Below are 24,564 nucleotides of genomic sequence, written 5' to 3'. Positions count from 1 at the left end.
TTTTAAAGTCTCTGGTAAAGAATTTTATAGGAAAATGACCATCTATTGTTTTCCTTTTTAGCTGCAAATAAGTATTTAAAGTTTATATTTTGATAAGTTTTGACATATGTCTATACCTATGCAAACACTGGCACAATCAAGGTATGAACATATCCTCATGCTCTTTTTTAATACCTCTCTCCTATCCCTTTCCGGACTCCCCTTCCCCAAGCAACCACTGATCTGCCTTCTGTTACTATAGTCTACTTTGCATTTTTTCAGTATATGGAATCACATAGTATGTACTCCCTTTTTGTTTGGTTTCTTTCACTCAGCATAATTATTTTGGGATTAATCCATGTTGTGGCATATATCAATAGGTAATTCTTTTTTATTGCTAAGTACTATTCCATTGTATGGTTATACCACAATTTCTTTATTCATTCATCTGTTGATGGACCTTTTAGTTGTTTACAGTTTTTGGCTATTACGTAGAATGCTGCCATGAACATTTGTGTATGAGTCTTTGTATGGACATATATCTTGTTTCTTTTGGGTAAATGCTTAGGAGTGGAATGGCTAGATCAAATGGTAGGTATATGTTTAACAACTTATGAAACTGCTGAACTTTCAAAGTGGTTCTACCATTTTATCTTTCCACCAGCAGTATATGAGAGTTCCAATTCCTTTATATCCTCGCCAACATTTGTTATGGTCAGTCTTTTAAATTTTAGTCATTCTAGTGGGAATGTAATGGTATCCCCTTATGATTAAAATCTGCATTTCCCTAATGATTAATGATGTTAAGCAGCTTTTTGTGTGCTTATTTGCTATCTGTATATCTTTTTTGTTGAAGTATCTGTTCAAATCTTTTGCCCATTGTTTTATTGAGTAGTTTGTCCTCTTATTGTTGAGTTTTGAGAGGCCTATATATTTTCTGCATGTACATGTGCTTTGCAGAGATTTTCTCTCAGTTTGTGGCTTGTCTTTTATACACTTCAGAAAATACTATTAAGAGAATGAAGTTTTAAATTTTGATGAAGTCCAATTTATTCTTTTTTTCCCCCTACAGATTGTGCTATTAGTGTTGTGTCCAAGAAATCTTCACCTAACCCAAGGTTGCAAAGATGTTCTCCTGTGTTATCATTTAAAAATTTTATAGTTTTAGATTTTACATTTAGGTTTGCAATCCATTTTGAGTTAATTTTTGTCTAGCGTGAAGTATGGATTCAAATTTTGTTTTATTATGTTTCTGAATACGGATATGTAGTTTTTCTAGCACCATTTGTTGAAAAGACTATTCTTTTCCCTCTGCATTGCCTTTTTACCTTTGTAAAAGATCAGCTATTCGTATATGTATGGGTTTATTTTTGGACTGTATTCTGTTTCACTGATCTATTTGTCTATGTTGATGCCAATATTATGCTCTTTTGATTACTATAGCTTTATAATAAGCCTTCAGTTCAGGTAGTGTTAGTCTTCCAGCTTTATTCTTTTTCAGAATTGTTTGGCTATTCTAGGTCCTTTGTATTTCCATATGAATTTTGGAATCACCTTATCAATTTCTACCAAAAAAGCCTGTTGTGTTTTCATTGAATCTAGAGATCAATTTGGGGAGAATTGACGTCTTTTTTTTTTTTTTAAGATTTTATTTTTCCTTTTTCTCCCCAAAGCCTCCTGGTACATAGTTGTATACTTTTAGTTGTGAGTCCTTCTAGTTGTGGCATGTGGGATGCTGCCTCAGCATGGCTTGATGAATGGTGCCATGTCTACGTCCAGGATCCCAACCGATGAAACCCCGGGCTGCCAAAGCGGAGTGTGCAAACTTAACCACTCAGCCACAGTGCCGGCCCCAAGAATTGACATCTTAACAATTAGTCTTCCAACCCATTATTTCCCTTTATTTCAATCTTCTTTAATATCTCTCAGCAGTATTTTTTTTTTTTTGAGGACGCTTAGCCCTGAGCTAACTTCTGCTGCCAATCCTCCTCTTTTTGCTGAGGAAGACTGGCCCTGAGCTAACATCCATTCCCATCTTCCTCTACTTTATATGTGGGATGCCTGCCACAGCATGGCTTGCCAAGCGGTGCCATATCTGTACCTGGGATCCCAACCAGTGAACCCTGGGCCGCCAAAGTGGAACGTGCACACTTAACGGCTGCACCCCCCGGCCGGCCCCTCTCAGCAGTATTTTTTAGTTTTCAGTGTACATGTTGTTCATATCATTTGTCAGATTTATCCCTAAGTATTTCATATTTTTGATGCTATTGTAAATGACATTGTTTTTAAATTTCAATTTCCAATTGTTTATTGCTAATATATTACTGATTTTTGTATGTTAAATGGATATGCTAAAATTTTACTATACTCGCTTATTAGTTCTAGTAGCTCTTTTGTAGATTCCATCAGATATCTACGCAGAAGATCATGTCACATGTGAATGCAGATAGTTTTCCTGTTTTCTTTCCAACTTGGATGACTTTTATTTCTTTTTTCTTAACCGATGGCACTGGCTAGGTTCTCCAATACAATGTTAAGCATTTCTTTGTTCCTGATCTTAGGGAGAAAGAATTCAGTTTTTCCCTGTTAAGTATAATATTCAGTGTAGGTTTTTTCTTTTTTTTGTAGGTATACTTTGTCAGGTTGAGGAGATTCCCTTCTATTATAAGTTTGCTGAATTTTTTTTTTTGGATCAGAAATGAATGTTGGATTTTAATCAATTGCTTTTTCTATATCTATTGAGATGACCATATGATTTTCCTTTTTAATTTGTAGCATTACAGTGACTGATTTTTCAAATCTTAAGCCAACTCTGCGTTCCTGGGATAAACCGTCTAGGTCGTGATGTACTGTTATTTTAATATATCCTGGGATTCAATTTGCTAACATTGTTTAGACTTTTTGCATGTATATTCATGAGGGATATTGGTCTGTAGTTTTCTTTTTTTCTTTCTAATGGCTTTGGTTTTAGTATAACGATTATGCCAACCTCATTGAATAAGTTGGGAAGTATTCCTTCTCTCCAAACTTTGGGATCAGTTTCTGTAGAACTGATACTATTTCTTCCTTAAGTGTTTGGAAGAATTTACAAATGAAGTCATTTGAATCTGAAGTTTTCTTTGCAGGAAGATTCTCTGGATTTCAATTTCTTTCATAGATATAGGACTATTCAGGTTATCTGTTTCTTCTTGAGTGAGTTTTGGTAATTTCTGTCTTTCAAGCAATTTCTCCATTTCACCTAAGTCATTGAATCTGTAGGTATGAAGTACGTAACATAAAGTAGGTATGTACATAACCATTATTGTCTTTTGAATATCTATAGAATCTGTGGTGATGCCATCTCTCTCATTCTGATATTGGTAATATGTATCTTTGCTCCTTTTTTCCTGATTAGTTTCACTAGAGGTTTATTGGTTTTATTGATCTTCTCAATGAGACAGCCTGTTGTTTTTTTGTTTTCTATCTCACTGATTTCAGCCTTGATCTTTATAATTCTCTTTCTTCTACTTACTTCAGGTTTAATTTACCCCTTTTCTAGTTTCTTAAGGTGGAAGCTGAGGTCATTGTTTTTGAGACCTTAATTCTTTTCTAATTTAGACGTTTAATGTTATAAATTCTCTCCTAAATACTGCTTTAATAGCATTCCACAAATTCTGACATGTTGTATTTTCATTTCATTCAGTTCATTTCTAAATGGCAGATATTTAAACCAGTGTAGCTTTATTTAAAGAGAATAATATTTGGCTTTTTCTATTCATATATTTCATGCAAGGGGAAAACCAAGTAATTATAAGTTCTTTTATTTAAAGAACGTGTTTCTTTTATATATCTTTATTGTTTGTTAGATTATAAAAGTAATATACACTTATTATTTGAAAAGAAAACTTTACAAAGATATGTATTTAGAAAGTGAAATTTAAGTGGTTAGTTTTTGAAAGAAAACATTCAGTTTAAAATAATGAAACTTTTGTTCTTTAGAAATGAAGACTGACCTGAACTTATTATTGGAGTGTCTAAAGTATCAAATGGACAACCCTTTTTCACAAAAGGAAGCTTTGGTCACTATTCATTCAATTTGTCACCAGAACAGTAAGACATGATAATGAATTTTTATCTGTGGTTCTAGTTCTTGAGTATTGCGATATGTGAAATGTGCCTAGTTCTTTGTCTTCCACTCAGTTACTCTACATGTTATATTACTGTGTTCATGTGATTTATTTTATCTATAAAAGAATAATCCAAATAAATATCATTTCTGTTTTGTTTTCTCTGCACACCCTACAGGTAATGCAGGTGTTTATTTTAGGGAAATTGGTGGTTTGACATTTGTAAAAGATCTTGCAAAGTCAAGTGAACATAACGTGGTAAAAGAAGCAGCCTTGTATACATTAGGAACTGTTGCAGAACAAAATGGTAAAATACTAAAACTTTATTTTGTGTTTTCCTTCACATTGTGTTATACTTTAACAAACTACTAAAAAATAATTTTAGAATGAAATTCATTTTTTTACATGTCTGGATAGATTTATCCAGGTACTTTATTTATTTATTTAAATTAATGCATGCTAGAGATTTTATTTAACATTAATTTGTGAAGGAATAAGTAAAATGTTACAACTGTTTCAAAATTAGTGGCAAAACAATATAGGCATTTAGGAATGCTGAAATGGATTTATAAATAGGCATATAACTGGTCAGTATTTGCAGGGCAAAAATCAATTGCATTCCGCTGGCCAAAATGTTTTGCATTTCTATGAACAAGAATAACTTGCATTACTATCAGTTTTATATAATTTACAGAGTTGTAAAATAGCCCAAAGACTGTGAAAGGCCCAGATAATCTAGAAGGGTGTGCTACACAGGACGTTTAGTAATCATTTTCATCCATTTCAAAATCTTTCACAATTTTTCTTGCTATTAATTGGAAATGTTTTTTTAATTTTATCTTTTACTATGCTTAACCATTTTTCTTTTTGCCATGCAAAAGTTTTTTTATTTTTATGAAAATAAAATTCATCAATCTTTCCCCTTTTTGCTTCTGGATTTTGAGTCATAGGAAAGTTTTCCATACTCTCAGGTTATAGGCAATCCACCCACCTTTTCTTTTGGTACTTGTATGGTTTTATGATTTAGTTTTACATTTCCTGTCCTTTTTGAACTTTCCTGGGTTATGGTATGATGAATGGCTCCACTTCTATCTTTTTTTATATGGTAATCCGACTATCCTAACACTTCTTTTTAATTTATTTTTCTGTTATATTTATTATGTTGATACGCATTAGTTGTTTCCTGTTCTTACGCTTATTAAAAAGTAGGTTTGTTTCACATTGATTTGAGATACTGCCATTATCACTTAATGAATTTTAATATGTGGTGGTGTACCTCTGGTTTTTTAATTCTGTTCATTGTCTCTATATCCAGGTAATTAAATCAAAAGATAAAGATAACTTACAACCATCTTGTGTGTGGGTAAATATATTCTGGGTATAGAAATTGTTGTTGGCAAAAATATTTTCTGTAGTATACCTGAAATGAGATTGAATCTAAACCATTGTTTGTCAAACAACTTTATATTCTTATCTTTTCATCCATTAAATATATCTTCATCATTTGTTAAGAACCAAGCTCTGTGCTAGGCATTGGTAATAAGTAAGATGTAGTCCTTCCCTTTGAGAGAGAGTCTAATATCTAATAGCTGGTTCTGCACACTGGATAAAATGGTAATTATATCCCTATATTCAAATTACTTGAAAAAAAATTCTGTTTATTGCATGATTATCACACACAAAAAACCCCACTGTCAGGTATCATTTTTGCTTTTTGAAAACGTATCTTTATCTGTAGAAAAGTCTTAAAACAATAGGACAGTTATCATTTGTATCTGTTTTCTAAAGCAGTTTTATGACTTTTCTTGAATTTTTCTCTTGCTGTGTTTTGTTACTAACCTATTCTCTTCAAATTTTTTTGTTATATTTTATTTTTTGTTAGGTTTTTATTGGAAATTCCATGAGATTGTGATACATGTTTTAGAGCCTAGATTGAGTACTGCTTAAGATATTGCTTCTTTCGTCTACTAATTTACTAAGCACACATCAATTTGTCAGAAATTTTGTTGTATGGCTAATAAATGTCAAATGAAATGAGATCTGGTTAAGAACCATTCTGTCTGGCAACTTTATATTTTGTTCAGCATATCGTAAAACTTGTTTGTGCTAATACATAGAAATTAAAATTATATTTTTATATTTCAGTTTACTGTCAGCAGACTTTGTGCACTTCAGAATTGTTTGAAGACTTAGCTTGGTTCTTATCTGATAATGATTCAAACACAAATTTGAAAAGAATGTCTGTTTATGTTATTTTGGTTCTAGTTTCAAATAATAGTAAGTACATTTTCTTATGTTGTAAAAACATTTTAAAAAATAATAAACTGGAACAGTCAATATTAATCCTTTTATTCTAAGCTTTATATCAGTGTCTTTTTTAATGTTACTAATTTCTGAGAACTACTAGCTTTAAAGAAAAGAGAATTAATAGCATACATTTAATTGTTTGATTGAAATTTGTTAATTTTAGGAAATAGTAAAGTGATATGTACTATTTAATTAACATTGAAAAGGAACAGCTTTAAAGCAAAAGAGAGTCATTTAATGAATTAATTTGGTTGATTTTTCCAGTGAATTGGCCAGTTAGTTACAGTGTTTACTGTATCAGCCAGCAATAGCTTTAAATTTCATATAGCTCTTAGCTAGATTTGGGTTTTTTTTTTTTTAGCTTTTAGTTTGGAATAATTTTAGATTTACAGAAAAGTTGCAAAGAGAGTACAGAGTGTTCCTGTATACCTATTGCCCAGGCAAAGTTTATTTTTAAACGTTGCTTTATTTATGTCTTCAAATTGTTAAAGATTTTATAAGCATTTAAAACACGTCTAGATTTTATTTTTCTATTTTGAATTTATGTTTTTCTGTTTTGGAGCATACTTTGGTATTGCAACACAGAACCATGCAAAACAAGTGTTTTATAATTTTTAGAGGAAATTTTAATACTATCATTTTATAAACATAGGTAAATGTATTTTCCGTAATAATCTTGATGACAGATTTTTATCCACTATAATTCTTATACTTTGTAATGCTTTAAAGCAATTTAAAAGTTACTTATTGAAAATACTACTTAAATGTCATTTTCCATTTTTGCAAAATTATTTCTAAATAAAAATCATATTCATGTAAAGTATGACTATTTTTTTAAGGGACTGGACAAACGCTTGTGAGAGAAACAGGTTGTATAACAATTCTGTCACAGTTGTTCAGGTAAGCAAATATAAATTTCTTGTTATTAATTATTTATTACTTAAGACCTTAACACATTTGTATTAATTTGCTTCCTTTTCTTTTTAATCTAATAGGACAGCTCTTTCAAAATATGAATTGAATTTGTCAGATAAAAATGTTTTCCAGAGTTATCAGTTGTGGTCTTCAGTGTGTAGTACTCTATGTGTCTGTGTCAACAATCCTCAAAATGGTAATTATCTCAAATATTTAAAGGTAAAAATAAAGACAAAAACAAATGAAAGCTGACATTTTCCAAATATATTAAGGCATGATTGACTTTGTCTACTTTCAGATGAGAATCAAATGCTTTGCTGTTCACTTTTCCCACATGCTAATGACTGGCTAATCAATTGCATGAAACCTGAGATAATTCGCCCTATTTGCTCATTTATTGGACTTACTCTTGCAAATAACAGTAAGTATTTATTATTCTCTAGGTTATACTTGAAGAAAAATATTTCAAAGCATAACAAAACTTGTTGAATTAATTAAATTAATGGATTGATTTTATTACAGTGACTTGGGTCATTTTGGATGCATTTGGACTATTGCAGATAGGAAAATCTTAAAAGTAGATATTGTTAGGAAGATAGTGGGAAGATGGTGGCAGCATAGTTTTGAATTTCCCCAGATACCCTCACAAAACAGAATAGCTGGATAAGCAAACTGAAAACCCACAGATTGTGTTCTTTGACTACATGGAATTAAATTAGAAATAAGTAAAAATAAAACATCTATAAAAGCCCTAAATATCTGGAAATTAAACAGGCCAGTACTAAAGAAAGCAAGCTAAAACAAAAAAATACAAACCTGTCAGTCAAAGAATAAATCATAAAGGAAATTAGAAATATTTTTACTGAATGATAATGAAAATACAACTTAAAAAAACTGTGGAATGCTCCAAAAGCAGTGTTTATAGGGAAATTTATAGCATTAAGGCTTGCTTAAGAAAAGAAGAAAGCTCTCAAATCAGTTATGTTAGTTTCCACCTAAGAAACTAGAAAACAAAGCAATTTGAACTCAAAGTAAACATAAGAAAGGAAATAATAAAGAGATCAGAAAAAGAAAAAATGAAATAGAAAAAGAACAGAATAGAGAAAATTCAATGAAACCAAAAGCTAGTTCTTTAAAAAGGTCAATAAAATGGATCCTTCAACCAGACTAATCACAAAATAGAGAAGACCTAAATTACCAACATTGGGAATGAGAGGTGACATCACTATAGATCTTAACAGATATTAAAAGGATAATAAAGGAATAGTAGAAAACTTTATGCCACTAAATTTGACAACTCATCTGAATTGGGCAGATGCTTTGAAAGACACAAACTATCAAATCTCATTCAAGAAGAAATAGATTACCTGAATGTTCCTGTATTATTAAAGAAATCAAATTTGTAGTTTAAAACCTTAACACAGAGGAAATTCCAGGCTCTTATGGCTTCACTGGTGAATTCTACCAAACATTTAAGGAGAAAAAAATAAAACTCTCCATTAATTATTCCAGGAAATAGAAGTGCAAGAAACACTTCCCAACACGTTTTATAAGCATTACTCCCAGACTACAACTAGAAAAAGGCAATACAAGAAAACTATAGGCCAAAGTCCTGTATGATCATAGATGCAGAAACCCGTAGTAATATGTTAACAAATCAAATGAAGCAATATATAGAAAGGATAATACGTTATGACCAAGTGGCATTTATCCTAGAAATGTGAGTTTGATTTAACATTAGAAAATTCACCATATTCACAGACTAGAAAAGGAAAATTACACAATAATCTCAAAATATGCAGGAAAAGCTTTTCACATAATTCAATATACATTTGTGACAAGAGCTTTTGGCAAACTAGGAATAAAAGGGAACTTTCTCAGTATGATAAAGGGCCTCTATAAAATACTGCAGCCAACATACTTAATGGTGAAAGACTTGATGCTTTCCCCCTAAGATTGAAAAAAAGCCAAGGATGGCCACTGTCACTACTTTAACATTTTACTAGATGGTCCAAGCCTGTGCAATAAGGCAAGAAAATGAAATGAAAGGTATAGAGATCGAAAAGGAAGAAGGAAAAACAGTATTTATTTGTATAGGATGTGGTTGTCTGTAGAAAATCCCAAGAGTCTACAAAAAAGCTACTACAACTAATAAGTAATTTTAGCAAGATTGCGTGATACAAAGTCATATACAGAAGTCAATTGTATTTCTATATACTAGCCACAAACAATTGGGAACTTGAGGAAACTATCATTTACAATAATATCAAAAAAACTAGATACTTAGGGATAAATTTAATGAAATATGTGCAATGTCTATATGCTGAAAACTATAAAACATTTCTGAGATAACACCTAAATTAATGGGGCGATATACTCATGGATTGTAAGACTCAATATTGTTAGAATCTCAGTTCTCAGATTCATCTCTAGATTCATGGCATTCCCTCTCAAAATCCCAGCAGGCTTTTTGTAGAAATTGACAAGCTGATTCTAAAATTTACATGGGAAATGCAAAGGGGCTAGGATAGTAAAAACTGTTTTGAAAAAAGACAAGAAGTGTAGGATTTATATTACCTGATTTCAATACTTACTATACTATAATCAAGAAAGTGTGGGGGGCTGGTCCCATGACCGAGTGGTTAAGTTCACGCAATCCACTTTGGTGGCCCAGGGTTTCGCTGGTTCGGATCCTGGGCGCAGATATGGCACTGCTCATCAGGCCACGTTGAGGTGGCGTCCCACATGCCACAACTAGAAGGACCCACAACTAAAATATACAACTATGTACTGGGAGGATTTGGGGAGAAAAAGGAGGGGAAAAAAAAGGATTGGCAAGAGTTGTTAGCTCAGGTGCCAATCTTTAAAAAAAGAAGAAAGAAAGTGTGGCGTTGGTGTGAATCTAGACATATGAGATCGATGGACATAGTAGATCCCAGAAATAGGCTCATACATATATAGTTGTTGATTTTCTGCGGAAGTACCACAATAATTCCATGTGGGGAAAGATAGTCTTTTTTAACAGATGGTGCTGGAAAAAGTGGGTATATATATGCAAAATATGAATCTCAATCCTTATCTTACACAGTATACAAAAATTAACTTGAAATGATCCATAGACCTAAATGTAAGAACTAAAACTATAAAGCTTCCAGACAAAAACATAGGAGCAAATCTTCATAACTTAGGAGTAGACAAAGATTTCTTAGGACACAAAAAGCATGGGCCACTAAAGAAAAAATTATAGACTTCCCTGAAATTAAAATGTTTTGCTCTTCAGGGATCTTGCTAAGAAGATGAAAAGGCAAGTCATAGACTGGGAGAAAAATATTTGTGAAATATACGTCTGATAAAGAACTTGTACTCAGAATAATAAAGAATTCTTACAAATCAATAAGACAAAAAACAACCTAATGATTAGAAAAAATAGGCAAGATTTGGACAGATACTTCAACAAAGAAGATATGAATATTAAATAAGCACTTGAAAATATACTCAAAATCATTAGTCATCAGAGAAATCCTAACGAAAATCCCAAGGAGATGCTACTGTATACCCACTAGCGTGGCTAAAAGCAAAAAGGCTATATTAAATATTTGATGAGAATGTGGGGCAACTAGAACTTTCTCATACATTGCTGGTGTCTATCTATATTCAGGTGTTTAAAACCAATAGTCATGTTTTATATGCAAAGGAACATATCTCTCTAATTTGAAAAATTGGAGTCTATTTCCATGATGCTTTCATATTTCCTCTTTCTCCAAAAGCCAACTTGGAAGAGTAATAGTCATAGGACCTCAATACTCTTAGCAAACTGGTATGAAATATAGATTAGAGGAAATTTGAAATATTCAGTGTACAGGTGTAGACTAGGATATTCTACTTATAAGTCTGAATTTTCATTACATAGGCTGTAACTAAAATTCTTTGTGGTAACAATGCCATTTTCGTCTAAGTGCTTAAAAATACTTCCTTTTTTCAGGATTTTTTGGTTTTTTTTTTTTTTTGGCTGAGGAAGATTTGCCTGAGCTAACATCCATTGCCAATTGTCCTCTTTTTTTTGTTTGAGGAAGATTAGCCCTGAGCTAACATCTCTGTCAATCCTCCTCTATTTTTTTGCGTGTGGGATGCCGCTACAGCATGGCTGGTGAGCGGAGTGGGTCCATGCCTAGGATCCGAACCCATGAATCCTGGCCGCTGAAGTGGACCTTGCAAAACTTTAACCACTTGGCCATGGGGCCAGGCCCAGCATTTTTTTTTTTTTTAATGAAAATACTTTGTAGTAAAGAAGCCAATTTTGGAATCTGCATAATATTGAAAATATTTGCTTGTCCTTAAATATCACTTCCTAGCAGTTCTTTTCCCAGAAGCAGAAAATTCTGAACATGATTATTTTTTTAGATTAAGATCTTTGTGTTTTATTGAACAATACGAAAAGTAGTATTGGTGTTTAAATCATCTTGGCTCAATTTATGGTACTAGGATAGACTGGGAAGAGGTTTGTGGCATAATTATAATCACTAGTCCATATATTCATTTGTTATTAGCCCATTGCTGGATAGGGGCTGTGGAGACTATTGAATGCACAGACCCAAGGGATGCTTTCCCATCAGAATCATTTTCAACAGGAGAACAAAAGGCTTTAGATTTTAAAAAAGTTTATCTGTCATTGAATCTTTCCTTGGAATAATTGTTGGAACTCAATAATATGTTATAATTTTATGCTCCAAGAAGTAAAATAATTAGGCTTAAATAAGATGGATGAAATATGTGTTCTTTTGGAACAAATTACTTTGCCCTTTGTAGATTCAAGCAATCTGAGGAATGAGTTATGTTGGGATTCAGAAATAGGCAGCTTGCTAATTGCAATACCAAACTGAATGAATGAATCTGTTCTTTATAGCTCTATTGAAAGACTTGAGTTAATAATGTCATTTTTACAAAATATACCAGTTCTCACTAAATGAAACAAAAAAGATGCCTAAAACACAGGAAAGAAATACTGTATTATACATGTACTTGTACTATGTCAAAGTGAGTTTCTTACATAAATAATCTATGTTATGTCTATGTATATGCACAGGTAAAGATTAGATTTTTAATTCTGTAATTTTGAGATTTTTACCATTTGAAAAAGTCAAGTTAATGTTATACTTAGTGTGAATTAATTGAATGAGACCATACACCTGTCCTATTTGAGATATTCATAGTTTTGCTACTTTATTCCTTAAGCATATGTTCAGAAACACTTTATATCTGTGGGTGGACTGGATGTATTGTCTCAAGTTCTTGTGCAACTGGAATCTGATTCACACAAGACTCTTTCCAGTGCTAAGCTTGCAGTGGTGGTGACAAAGACAGTGGATGCGTGCATTGCTGATAATCGTGAGTGAAAATGCTTAGTAATTTTTCTACAATTGCGTTTTGTTTGAATTTAGCATGGTGAGAGTTGAAATGGTAGATTGAACCCTAACGTGGCTTGGACTTCCAGTTTCTCACGAGTGGGAGGGAATCTTAGAAATTATCTAGTCCAACCCTTTATTTTCCCATGGAGATTATGACTTCCCCAGGGGTTCAAATCTAGGTCTTCTGAGTTTGTCTAATGATAGAATCAAGATAAGATTCTATCATTCCCAAACCTTTGTTTCGCTTAAAAAGCAACATTAAATTAAAACGTTTAGATGAGAAATCAAGGGACGTTTTGGAAACATAAGGAATGGAAAGCCCAATTTACAGATCTTTTAGGATTATATAAAGAATTAAGGTATGCCTCTTTCTGATAAGTATGAGGTTTAATTTACCCAATGCACCATAACTAGTGAGTCGCAGAACCACACTTGAACCCATGGCTGCTTCTCACACGCACAAACAATGAGGAATGATAGTCTGTGAATCTTGGTAACAAGCAACTCTTGACATTCGCAAATAACTGAAAAAAAGCAGATAATTTAAAAAAAAATCAGTTATTGAGGGCCTGTTATGTGTTTGGCTCTATGTGAGCTGTAGAGATACCAAAATGATTAAGATATAGTCCCTTAAGGAATTCACAAGTTTATTATTGAAATCAATATTGTTAGACTCTGGATAAACTCCTTTAAAAGCCTCATGAGGAGAAGTATAGCTTACATGGTGGACTTCTTGAATTTTGTGACATCTCAGCGTAGCTTCAGGTATGCTTCATTACATCATTCACATCAGTAGAACCATAGCCAGTGGATAGTGTATTTCAGTGACAGGCAGGAACTGGTTACTTAGCAAGGTCTTTACTGTCCAATCTAGATAAGAAGAGGCGTGTAAGGTGAGATTTAGCATATACAACTTTAGTAGGTAATATCATTACTTCATATTCACAACATTATGCAGGACAATTAAGAAGAAACCATTCTTCAAAAAACTTACTTTAGTAAAATGTCTTTAGTATGGGAAGAGGGATTAATGAGGGCCATATAGGCCACCATCTTATTCCAATGCATTTATTTATATTCACACATATATATACACATACACATTAGATGTTATATGAGATATGAATATTAGATCTTATATAGATATATAATATCATTCTCCCAGGATAAAATCTGAAAAATAGTATATGTATAGTTATAAGTTTTAAGTTTGTACTTACTATCTTTTTTTTAATCTATTTTATACCAATAGCTACTTTTGGGGTAGTACTAGCCAAATACCACATTGTTTCAAAACTTCTAGCATTACTGCTTCATGAAAGTCTGGATTCAGGAGAAAAATTTAGCATCATGCTTACTCTTGGTCATTGCACAGAGGATTGTGGTAAGTACTGGATTTATTTAATGTGCTTATTAAAATAGTGGAGTAGAAATATGCTTTTGTTTTTTTCCCCTTAGTCATATGGAAGGCCGTTACTCCCTTTCTCCCAGTCCTTCAGGCACTAAACCAATCGTTTTGCTCCCTTTCCTTCTTCATCCATTCCATGCAGTCAGTCATTAAGACCTGTGATTCTATTTCTGTTTACCCCTCCCTATCCCTTTCTGCCTAATTCCAGTGCTACGTTTGCAACTTAGACCCTCAGCTTCTTAACATCTTTCACCAATGTTATTGCAGTAGCTTCCTGCCTGTGTTCTCTTCTGACTCAGTTTTTCAATCCACTCTTCATATTGCTGCACAGATCTGATCCTGTTCTCCCTTGCTGAAGACCTTTTAAAAGTTCTATCTTTCCTTCTCTAGCTATCATTCTCTCCTCTCTCTTTTTTCTCTTCCTGTTCTATTTTCTTCTCTCTCCAATCTCCTCCCACTCTCTCTTTGCCCTCTTGCCTCCTCCTCTCTGACCCCTCCTCTTTCCTCTCTCTCCCATTCTCTCTTCTTTGAATCTCCTCCCTCTTCTCTTCCTCCCCTCCCATTTTTCTACTCTCCTCTCTGCTCTCTTCTTTCCCTCATTTTCCACTCCCTCTATCAGTTTCTCTATTCTTTTTCTTAACCTTTGTATAATTTAGAATTTACTATACCTTTTTAAAAAACAAGTGAGGGCAATTTGTTTACTTTTATGAGGCATGATACTATTCTGTGGCTATATTTCAGAGACCATCACTTTTGAGACTTAGGTATTTTATATAAGTGGATTTTTTTCTAAATTGAAAATTCTTTGAAACTATTTATGTTTTTCTCCATTTTTAAAACCTGAACTATGTTGATAATTATCACAAGGAAGAATTTTGACCTCATGCAGATAGTTTATGATAAAATAACTGTCTTTAATTTTTGATGTTTTCCAGAGGAAAATCAGTATGACCTTTTTAAAAACAATGGGCTTCCACTCATGATACAAGCCTTAACTGAATCTCAGAATGAGGAACTAAACAAAGCTGCCACTTTTGTGCTTCACAACTGCAAGAAAATTAGTAAGTTTTCTGTTACTTTAAGAAAATACCAACCAAAGTTTATGAAGGGTAATTTATATCTGCTTTGATGAGCCAAGCCCCTTTAGCTCCCAGGCTCTTTTTACATTTGAAAAGCAGAATATATAATTTGGACATGACAGCTAGAGTATTTCAGCATATAAAAAACCTACATGAAAGAGAGCAACAGTAGAAATAATTCACTTATTTTATGCAGTGTGGACAAATTTAGTTGTAGGACTTAAATTTCAGGGCTAAAGGTGATTTATGATTAAATCATAAAGTATGTTCATTTATTTAAAAAATGTCTGAATGCCTATTATTTGCCAGGCTCTGTGCTAGGCATTTAGGGATACAGTGATAAGAAACAACAGTCTTTGCACTCTTAGAGCTTAGTTTAACTAAAGAAATAGACAGTAATTGAATAATCTCAAAAATGAATGTATAAGTTAAATATAAGAATTATGAAGAGATGGAGCACAGATCTTAGCCTATAACAAAGGAATCTGACCTAGACTTGGAACAGAAAAGGCTTGGGGAGGAAGTGATTCTTAAGCCTCAGATCTGATTGTTTAGAGTTAATTAGGTGAAAAGAAGGGAATTTGTTATGGGCAAGTGTCTCAGGTATAAGCAACAGTGAGGCACAAAGGCCCTGTGATAGGGGGCAGCCTGATGCATTTAAGGAATTGATGGCCAGTATGGCTGGAGCACAGAGAGCAGTAGCCATGAAAAGCATTCTGGTCTTTGTGGAAGAAAAATTGCTGCCACAATATGTGAAAAGAGAATTTAAAAGATTATAGGAAGGAACTGCTTTATGAAAACTGTTTTTGTTTTAAAACCAGTATCCATACACCTGAGGGTATTTAATGTACCTGGCATAACATATTTTCATGCTATTCTTTTTCATATAACTCTGAAGAGTAAGGTCTAAATCTATGACTGTTTGGGTCCTGGGCCTTTGCCAAGCACTTACTTTCCACTTATTTTCCGTACCATTTAGGCACTTAAGATAGTCTAGCTGGGCAAAATTTAGAGAGGGGGGTATGAGGTATGAGGTTGTTCTTATTTAAAATGTTAAAATAGCATTTCTAGTAATGGATAACTCACTATTTTTTCCCATTATTGTAAAGCTGAGAAATTATCTCTAAGTCTAGGAGAACATTCTTTTGATGAAAATGAAGCAGAACAATTTGAAGACATAAATGTGAAAGAGAAGAATCTTGAAGAGCGTTGGAAGAAAGCAAAGGAAATTCTACACAGAATAGAAGAGCTTGAAAGAGAAGGAAATGAGGTTGGCTTCTTTGTTTCAAAGAATATAGGGGTCAGCCCGGTGGCGCAGTGGTTAAGTTTGCACGTTCTGCTGCTTGGCAGCCTGGGGTTCGCCAGTTTGGATCCCAGGTGCAGACATGGCACTGCTTGGCAAAAGCCCTCGTATAAAATAGAGGAAGATGGGAATGGATGTTAGCTCAGAGGCAGTCTTCCTCAGCAAAAAGAGGAAGGTTGGCAGTATCGGCAGTAGTTAGCTCAGGGCTAATCTTCCTCCAAAAAACCCCCAAAAGAATATAGAACTTTTTTCAAATATTTTTTAACAATAAAGTTTGAGGGTAAAAAGTTTTCTTGCCAAGTTATTTATTTTTATTTTAATGGTTTTAAAATTCAGTAGTAATACTTGAGGAATCATCCTTGAACATAGAAAAAAAGATTTTTAAAAAGTGGAAATGATGACTGAAAAAAATAAGAGGTATAGAAGATAGAGCCAGGAGATCTAATATCTGTATAATAAGCGTACCAGAAAGGGAAAGGATGGAGAAGCAATAATCTCTCTCTTTCTCTCTCTCTCCTCCTATGTAAATATGTATATACACATACACACGTTTCCATATTTTTTCTATATATGTATGCTTTGTGTCTTCATATGTGCATGTATTTTTAAAAATAAAAACATAGTGTCCAACTTAGTATAGTATAGTAATTTCATTCTTTTAGATAACTAAGTAGTATTCAATATCATAGATGTACCATAATTGATTTAACTAGTCCTTTACTGTTGGATATTTACATTATATTCCATTTCTCACCAGTGTAAACAACTCTAGAGGAAATATCCTGCTACGTGTATATGTATATTTTTGTCATAACAGCTTTATTGATGTATAATTCACATACCATTCAATTCACCCAATTAAAGTATATGTTTCATTGGTTTTTAGTATATGCACAGAATTGTGCAACCATTATGTAACAATCAATTGTAGAAGATTTTCATCACCCCAAAAAGAAACCTCATACCCTTTAGCAGTCACCCTCCATATTCCCCTCATCCAGCCTCCCTTCAGCCTAGGCAACCACTAATCTATTTTCTGTCTATATGTTTACTTATTCTGGACATTTTATATAAATTGAAATATAATGTCTTTTGTGATTGGCTTCTTTCATTTAGCATAATGTTTTCCGAGTTCGTTCATGTTGTACTATATATCAGCACTTCGTTCCTTTTTTAAAAAATAGCCTTACTGAGATGTAATTCACATATATACAGTTCCTCCATTTAAAGTGTACATTTCAGTAGCATTTAGTATATTCACAGCTATGTCCAACCATCACCACAGTCAATTTTAGAATATATTCATTGCCTCAAAAAGAAGCCCTATCCCCTTTAGATATTTCCCTGTACCTCTCACCCCCAACCATAAGTAACCACTAATCAGCTCTCTATAGACTTGCCTATTCTGGACATTTCATAGGAATGGAATCATGTAATATGTGGTTCTTTTGTGACTGGCTTCTTTCACTTAGCGTAATATTTTCAAGGCTTATCCATGTTTTAGCATGTATTAGTACTCCATTCCTTTTTATAGCCAAATAATTTTCCGTTATATGGATGTATGATATTTTATTGCTCCATCACTAGATTCTTTTACTTGTAACCTGTGTCTTTATAGTTAGCATTGGTTTCTTGTAGACAGCATCTAGTTTGGTCTTTTTTGTCCCCTCCAACAATTTCTGCCTTTTAATTGATGTGATCACTCCGTTTACATTTAGTGTAATTATTGGTGTGTTTGGGTTTAAGGCTACCATATTGCTATTTGTTTCCTATTTGTCACATTTGTTCTTTGTCCTTTTTTCCTACTCTCCTGCCTTCTTTTATATTATTTTAAAATATTATATCTCAGTTTATTGGCTAAACATTCTTGTTTTTTTTAGTGATTGCTTTAAAGTTTATAATATGTGTCTTTAACTTATCATGGTCTATATTCAAATAATATTATTCCACTTCTTGTATGTTGTAAGACCCTTACAATAAAATGCTTACATGTCCCTTTTATTTTGTGCCATTGTTGCCATACATTTTAAGGCTACATTTGTTGTAAACTGCCCAGTAATGTTATTATTTTTGCTTTAAATAATTATCTTGGGGCTGGCCCCGTGGCCGAGTGGTTAAGTTCACACGCTCTGCTGCAGGCGGCCCATTGTTTTGTTGGTTCGAATCCTGGGCGCGGACATGGCACTGCTCATCAAACCACACTGAGGCAGCGTCCCACATGCCACAACTAGAAGGACCCACAACGAAGAATATACAACTACGTACTGGGGGGCTTTGGGGAGAAAAAGGAAAACAATAAAAAAATCTTTTAAAAAAAAATTATTTTTTTCTGAAATATTTTAATTTTTATTAAGCTATTATTTACATCCATTAATAATCACACATTTTAAGTATACAGCATGATGAGTTATGATAATTTTATACAGTGGTGTAACTAACAAGACAATCAAGCGATAGAACAGTTTACTCACCCTGAAATGTTTTCTTGTATGCCTTTGCAGACAGTCACATTCCCCATCCTCAAGGCCAGGAAATCACTGATCTGCTTTCTGTTACTAGTTTTCCTTTTCTATAATTTTACATAAATGGAATCATATATTACATAATCTTTTGTATTTAACTTATTTCACTTAACATAATGTTTTTGAAATTCACCAATGTTTTATTAATATTTTGTTCCTTTTTACTGCTGATTAATACTCTATAGTATGGACATACTGTAAATCGTTTATCCATTCGCCAGTTGATGGTTGTTTGGATTGCTTCTAGATCTTGACTACTGTGAATAATGTTGCTATGAACATTGGTGTACACTTCTTTGTGTGAAGTGTACATTTTCATTTCTCTTGGGTGAATACCTAGGAGTGGTATCACTGGGAAGTTATGCTTTAGAGAAATTATGAGCCTCTTTTAACATGTGTTATAGTGCAGGTCTGCCTATTCATTTGCCACCACTCAAAACAGCAGAACACCAAAAGAAGATAAAATTCCTTCTTTCTCTTCCAGCCTTGTATTATCCTTGTAGCACTTTAAAGATTGGCACCTGAGCTAACATCTGTTGCCAACCTTCTTTTCTTTTCCTTCTTTTCCCCAAAACCCAGCAGTACATAGTTGTGATTCTACTTGTAGGTCCTTCTGGCTCCACAATGTGGGATGCCACCTCAGCATGGTCTGACGAGCAGTGCCAGGTCCTCACCCAGGATGTGAACCTGTGAAACCCCTGACCACCAAAGCAGAGCATGTGAACCCAACCACTTGGCCACGGGGCCGGCCTCATCCTCTAGCACTTTCTAATGGCAGAGGCTAACATCAAGCCAGCTATAGAATAGTAGTCCATAGAGTATAGTTTCAGTTTTACAATGCAGGGCAAAAAAGGATGGGTTTGGAGTTGAGGGGCAATAAATTAATAACTAGTACACCCTTTATGGCAGGTACTTAACTGTTACCCTGGGCTACTCCTTTACTGTCATCTTATAGATTCTCTTGGTATCCTTCCTTGTTTGATTCCTTGTTTCCTGGATCCCATGTCATCCTCTGTTTTTTGCTTTAGTCCCTCATTTTGGTAGAGTACATTCTTCTGTAGCTTTCTGAGAAAGGATACATAGGATATAAATTTTTTTGAGACGTTAAAAATATGAAAATATTTTTATTTTACCTTCAGAATTAGCTGATAGTTTGATTAGACAAAGTATTCTAGATTGGAAATCACCTTCCCTCAGTATATTGGATGTGTTGCTTCACAGTCTTATAGCTTCCAGTGTTACTCTTGAGGTCCAAAGTCATTCTGATCCTTTGGTGTGCCCTGTTTTCTCTCTTTGGAAGCTTGAGTAATCTTTATTCCCAATGTTTTCATTTTGTTTTGTTTTTGGTGAGGAAGACTGGTCCCAAGCTAACATCTGTGCCAATCTTCCTCTGTTTTGTATGTGGGACACCACCTCAGCATGGCTTGATGAGCAGTATGTAGGTCCACGCCAGGGCCGAGCCCACGAACCACGGGCTGCCAAAATTGGAGGGCACAAACTTAACCAACTATGCCATCAGGGTGACCCCCTATTCCCAATGTTTTGAAATTTCACAGTGAGGTATTTTGGTGTCAGTCTCTTTTTATCCATTATGTTGTACATAAGCTTAGTGGGTCCTTTCACGCTGGTAACTTCGTATCCTTCAGTGCCAGGAATGTTTCTTGCATTGTGCTGTGCTGATTGCTTCTCTGTTTTCTCTTTATTCCTTTTCTGAAACTCTTATTATTTTTTTGTTGACTTCTTGGAGCTGGTCCTCCTCTTTATCATTTCTCTCTTATCTTCCTCTGTCTTTTTTGTTCTACATTCTGGGAAATGTGCTCATAGGTACTTTTAAAACAAATCTATTGCGTTTTTCACTTCTGTTGTTTTTAGTTACCAAGGCCTCTTTTTCACTCCCTTTAAATTATCTTACTCTTATTTCATGGACTTAAGACTTCATTGGCATTCTTCTCTTAAATATAAGATGATAGTTTTCATTTTTAAAGTTCTTTTCGGGGCCGGCCCCGTGGCTGAGTGGTTGGGTTCGCGCGCTCTGCTTTGGCGGCCCAGGGTTCAGATCCTGGGCGTGGACATGGCACCGTTCTTTAGGCCATGTTGAGGCAGCATCCCACATGCCACAACTAGAAGGACCCACAACTGGAGATATACAACGGTCTCAGGGGCATTGGGGGGAAAAAAAGCAGGAAAAAGAAAAAAGATTGGCAACAGTTGTTAGCTCAGGTGCCAATCTTTAAAAAAAGAAAAAAAAAGTTTTTTTCTTTTTACCCTGTCCTTCTCCTCTGAGTTTTGTTTTTCTTTCTTTCTTTCTTTCTTTCTTTTGACCTCTAGCTTTCTTCAGATTTCTGGTGGTCATTGGTTGCTGCTCATATTTAAGAGTCAGACACTGAAAATCTCCTTGGAAATTTGTTGACTGTGGATTCTCATAGGGTGAATTGGGTGGGTCACTTTTTTGAGAACCTCCAATGTCTGATCTGCCTAGAGATTGTCAACCAGTGTTCTGGAATCAAACAGAGGGGAAGAGAGTTGGAGGTCTTAGTATCTGGTATATAAATACGTGCTTAGTCTTTGTTTCTTGATAGTATTCTCCGTTCACCTTTGCTTGGCGTCCTTCAGGGCAGACTATTTTATCCCCTTCAGAGATTGAACTTCTAGCCTTGGGGAAGGAGAAACCCTTCTGGTGTCATTCAACTGCCTGATAAGTGTGTGATGTGGGAGTTGGGATTCAGTAATCCAACTACTTCTTAAACAGACTTTCATCCATTCTTCCTGTTTTTTTTTAAATTAAGGTTGATTATAACTACCAAAGAAACTGTGTGAAGGGAAAGATCAGAATGAGCTGAGTAATGGGGCAACATTTCTTTTTTTTTTTTTAAAGATTGGCACCTGAGCTAACATCTGTTGCCAGTCTTTTTTTTTCTTCTTCTTCTTCTCCCCAAAGCCCCCCAGTACAAAGTTGTATATTCTAGTTGTGGGTCCTTCTGGTTGTGCTATGTGGGATGCCGCCTCAGCATGGCCTGATGAGCAGTGCCATGTTGGATCTGGACCCGTGAAACCCTGGGCCAACAAAGCCAAGTGTGTGAACTTAACCACTTGGCCATGGGGCCGGCCCCTCATTCTTCCTATTTTTAATCCCACCTTCACCTCACCGTCTAGCGGTTCCTAGCCAATTTCTAAGGCTTTTGAGAATTTGGTAGCGTATCTTAGGTAGTTTCTTGACTTTTCCCATTGTCAGCTTTGGATTCAGCTGTACCAAGTCGGCTAAGTAGATTATCATTCACCTATCTGCTTTCCAGTTTCCAAAATTTTGTTGCTTTTATTTCTTCTTCCATTTCTCCTTGTAGTTATGGGTTTATGCCTTTTTAAAAACTGTTCTAGTTGTTTTTTGTTAAAGAACCAAAAATAGGACTCCACCTGATGGCGCAGCAGTTAAGTGTGCACATTCCACTTTGGCAGCCCGGGGTTTGCCAGTTCGGATCCCTGGTGCATCTGGCAAGCCATCCTGTGGCAGGCGTCTCACATATAAAGTGGAGGAAGATGGGCATGGATGTTAGCTCAGGGCCAGTCTTCGTCAGCAAAAAGAGGAGGATTGGCAGCAGATGTTAGCTCAGGGCTAATCTCCCTCAAAAAAAAAAATAACCAAGAATAAATATGGATGTTAAATTCATCATCTTTATCTGGAAGTCCTCTTTATTCTTTTTTTTTTCTTTTTCTCAATTGCAGAGTATTCCATTATGTGGATGTGCTAGCTCCTTTTCTGATGAGCATTCAGGTTATTTCTAACCTTTAGAGATTAGAAACAATGCTGCAGTTAGTAGCATTTTGCACTTGTGAAAGTATATCTGTAGGATTTTTAAAAAAGATATGCACAATTTTTATTATGAAAGATAGTGTCAAATTTTTTCTCCATAGAGGTTGTATCAGTTTACACTCCCACTCATAGTATATGAGAGTGTTTCCCTTCTACCCTTTTGATCTTTGCCAGTGTCATAGATGAGGAAAGATTATCTTACTGATTTCTCTTATTACAAGTGGCATGGAGCATTTTTACTATGTTTAAGAGCTATTTGTATTTCCTTTCCTATGGACTGTTCATCTCCTTTGTCTGTCTTTCTGTACTATTGTTGATCTTTCTCATATTTCTTTGTTGTAGCTTTTTATAAACATTATTAGAAAAATTGTACTGTGGCCCAAGATATCACTTATACATATTTTTTCTAGGTGTTTTATCATTTGGTTTTGCTTCTGTCCCTTTCTGCCTCTTAGTCCTTCCCCCCCATATTGTTCTTGGTCTCTAGCAGAATTTTATCTGGTAAAGTATATTAGCTTTTTTCTTTTATGATTTATTGATCTTTATGTAATACTTGGAAAGGCCTTCCTTCCTTGAGAATATTAAAATATCATGGTTTATTTTAGAACATATATAATTTCAACTTCTAATATTTCATTCATTTTGAGTTTTTTGTGTAAATTGTGAGATACAGATGCAATTTATTTTTTTCCCCAGATGGCTACCCAATTGTCCCAAAATCATTTATTGAATAAACTCCCTTTTCTTCCTAATGTAAATTGCCCTTTTATCATGTATATTCTACTGGCAATCATAAACTTTTTCTGCATTACTTAAAGGGAGTGTAAATTGGATCATGAAGCAAATAGATTATCTTGAAATTATTTACTTGTCATTTTTACATTCTAGGAAGAAATACGAAGAGAAAAATATAAGGATCATGTTTCATCTCTGAACATAAATATTCAAAATACATTGAAATACCTCCATGCCGAGAGTATTGGTGGAGGTCCCAAAGCAGATAAGGATAAGAGCCAGTCTAGAAAGCTTAAGAGTTATAAATCCCATGGAGTCATGTCTCAAGCGTGTACAAATGATGACCAAATGAAGACCTTGTTAAAGAGTACAAATCCAGTTAATGCTTGTTATAGGGAGAGTGGGAAAAATAAGACTTTATGTAAAGCCAATTCAAGCTGCAGTCAAAACTTACATGAAGAAACAACTTTTGAAAAAAAGAATTTTGTTTCTCAGTCAAGGTACGGTTTAATAACTGTGTGCCACACTGTTAAGCACTTGGATATAGAAATGATAAAACATGGTCTTGAGAGGAGCCTAAAGTAGCAAATGTTGGGAAAGGAGTTTGGATGGGGAGGTATGGGCCAGTTCGTCTAGGACCTTGCATTTCACACTCAGGATTTTCTGTTTTAACTTAGAGGGTATAGGGAGCCAATGACAATTTTAAATTGAGTGAAATGATCAGATTTGAATTTTAGAAAGGATACTTAGAAAACTTAAACTGAAATCCTATACCTGAAGAAACAATGCATGCATTGATAATCCATCAGCAATGTAGCAAAAACCAATCTGTAAATTTAACATGATAAAAGAGAGTAGGGTGTGATGAAAATCTGGTTTAGGCTTGCCTTTTCAGCTGTTCCCTACACCTCCCCTCCAGCACGTGTCCTTTCTCCCCGCCAGGTAGCCTGTGGGGCTAGACCTGGGATTGCAGCTTTTCTTCTTCTTTTTTTATTTT

The 24,564-nt window shown here is 34.3% G+C and overlaps 1 protein-coding gene across 14 annotated transcripts in view; it reads left to right on the top strand.

The window, feature by feature from the left end:
* The window catches only part of TERB1 (telomere repeat binding bouquet formation protein 1), a 45,396-nt gene that overhangs the window by 9,264 nt on the left and 11,568 nt on the right, over positions 1 to 24,564 (top strand). For all 14 annotated transcript variants that reach the window (XM_070612068.1, XM_070612067.1, XM_070612066.1 and 11 more), the window contains 11 exons: positions 3,958 to 4,068; positions 4,264 to 4,392; positions 6,231 to 6,362; positions 7,232 to 7,292; positions 7,388 to 7,503; positions 7,606 to 7,728; positions 12,540 to 12,692; positions 13,965 to 14,096; positions 15,056 to 15,181; positions 16,309 to 16,469; positions 23,721 to 24,067. In XM_070612068.1, coding sequence (XP_070468169.1) covers positions 3,958 to 4,068; positions 4,264 to 4,392; positions 6,231 to 6,362; positions 7,232 to 7,292; positions 7,388 to 7,503; positions 7,606 to 7,728; positions 12,540 to 12,692; positions 13,965 to 14,096; positions 15,056 to 15,181; positions 16,309 to 16,469; positions 23,721 to 24,067 — 1,591 coding nt within the window. The remainder of the gene's footprint in view (positions 1 to 3,957; positions 4,069 to 4,263; positions 4,393 to 6,230; positions 6,363 to 7,231; positions 7,293 to 7,387; positions 7,504 to 7,605; positions 7,729 to 12,539; positions 12,693 to 13,964; positions 14,097 to 15,055; positions 15,182 to 16,308; positions 16,470 to 23,720; positions 24,068 to 24,564) is intronic.

The sequence above is a fragment of the Equus przewalskii genome, chromosome 3 (genome assembly GCF_037783145.1).
Source record: "Equus przewalskii isolate Varuska chromosome 3, EquPr2, whole genome shotgun sequence".
NCBI lineage: Eukaryota > Metazoa > Chordata > Mammalia > Perissodactyla > Equidae > Equus > Equus przewalskii.
The sequence above is the reverse complement of the archived record's forward strand: the minus strand, read 5'-3'. Positions and strand labels throughout refer to the sequence as shown.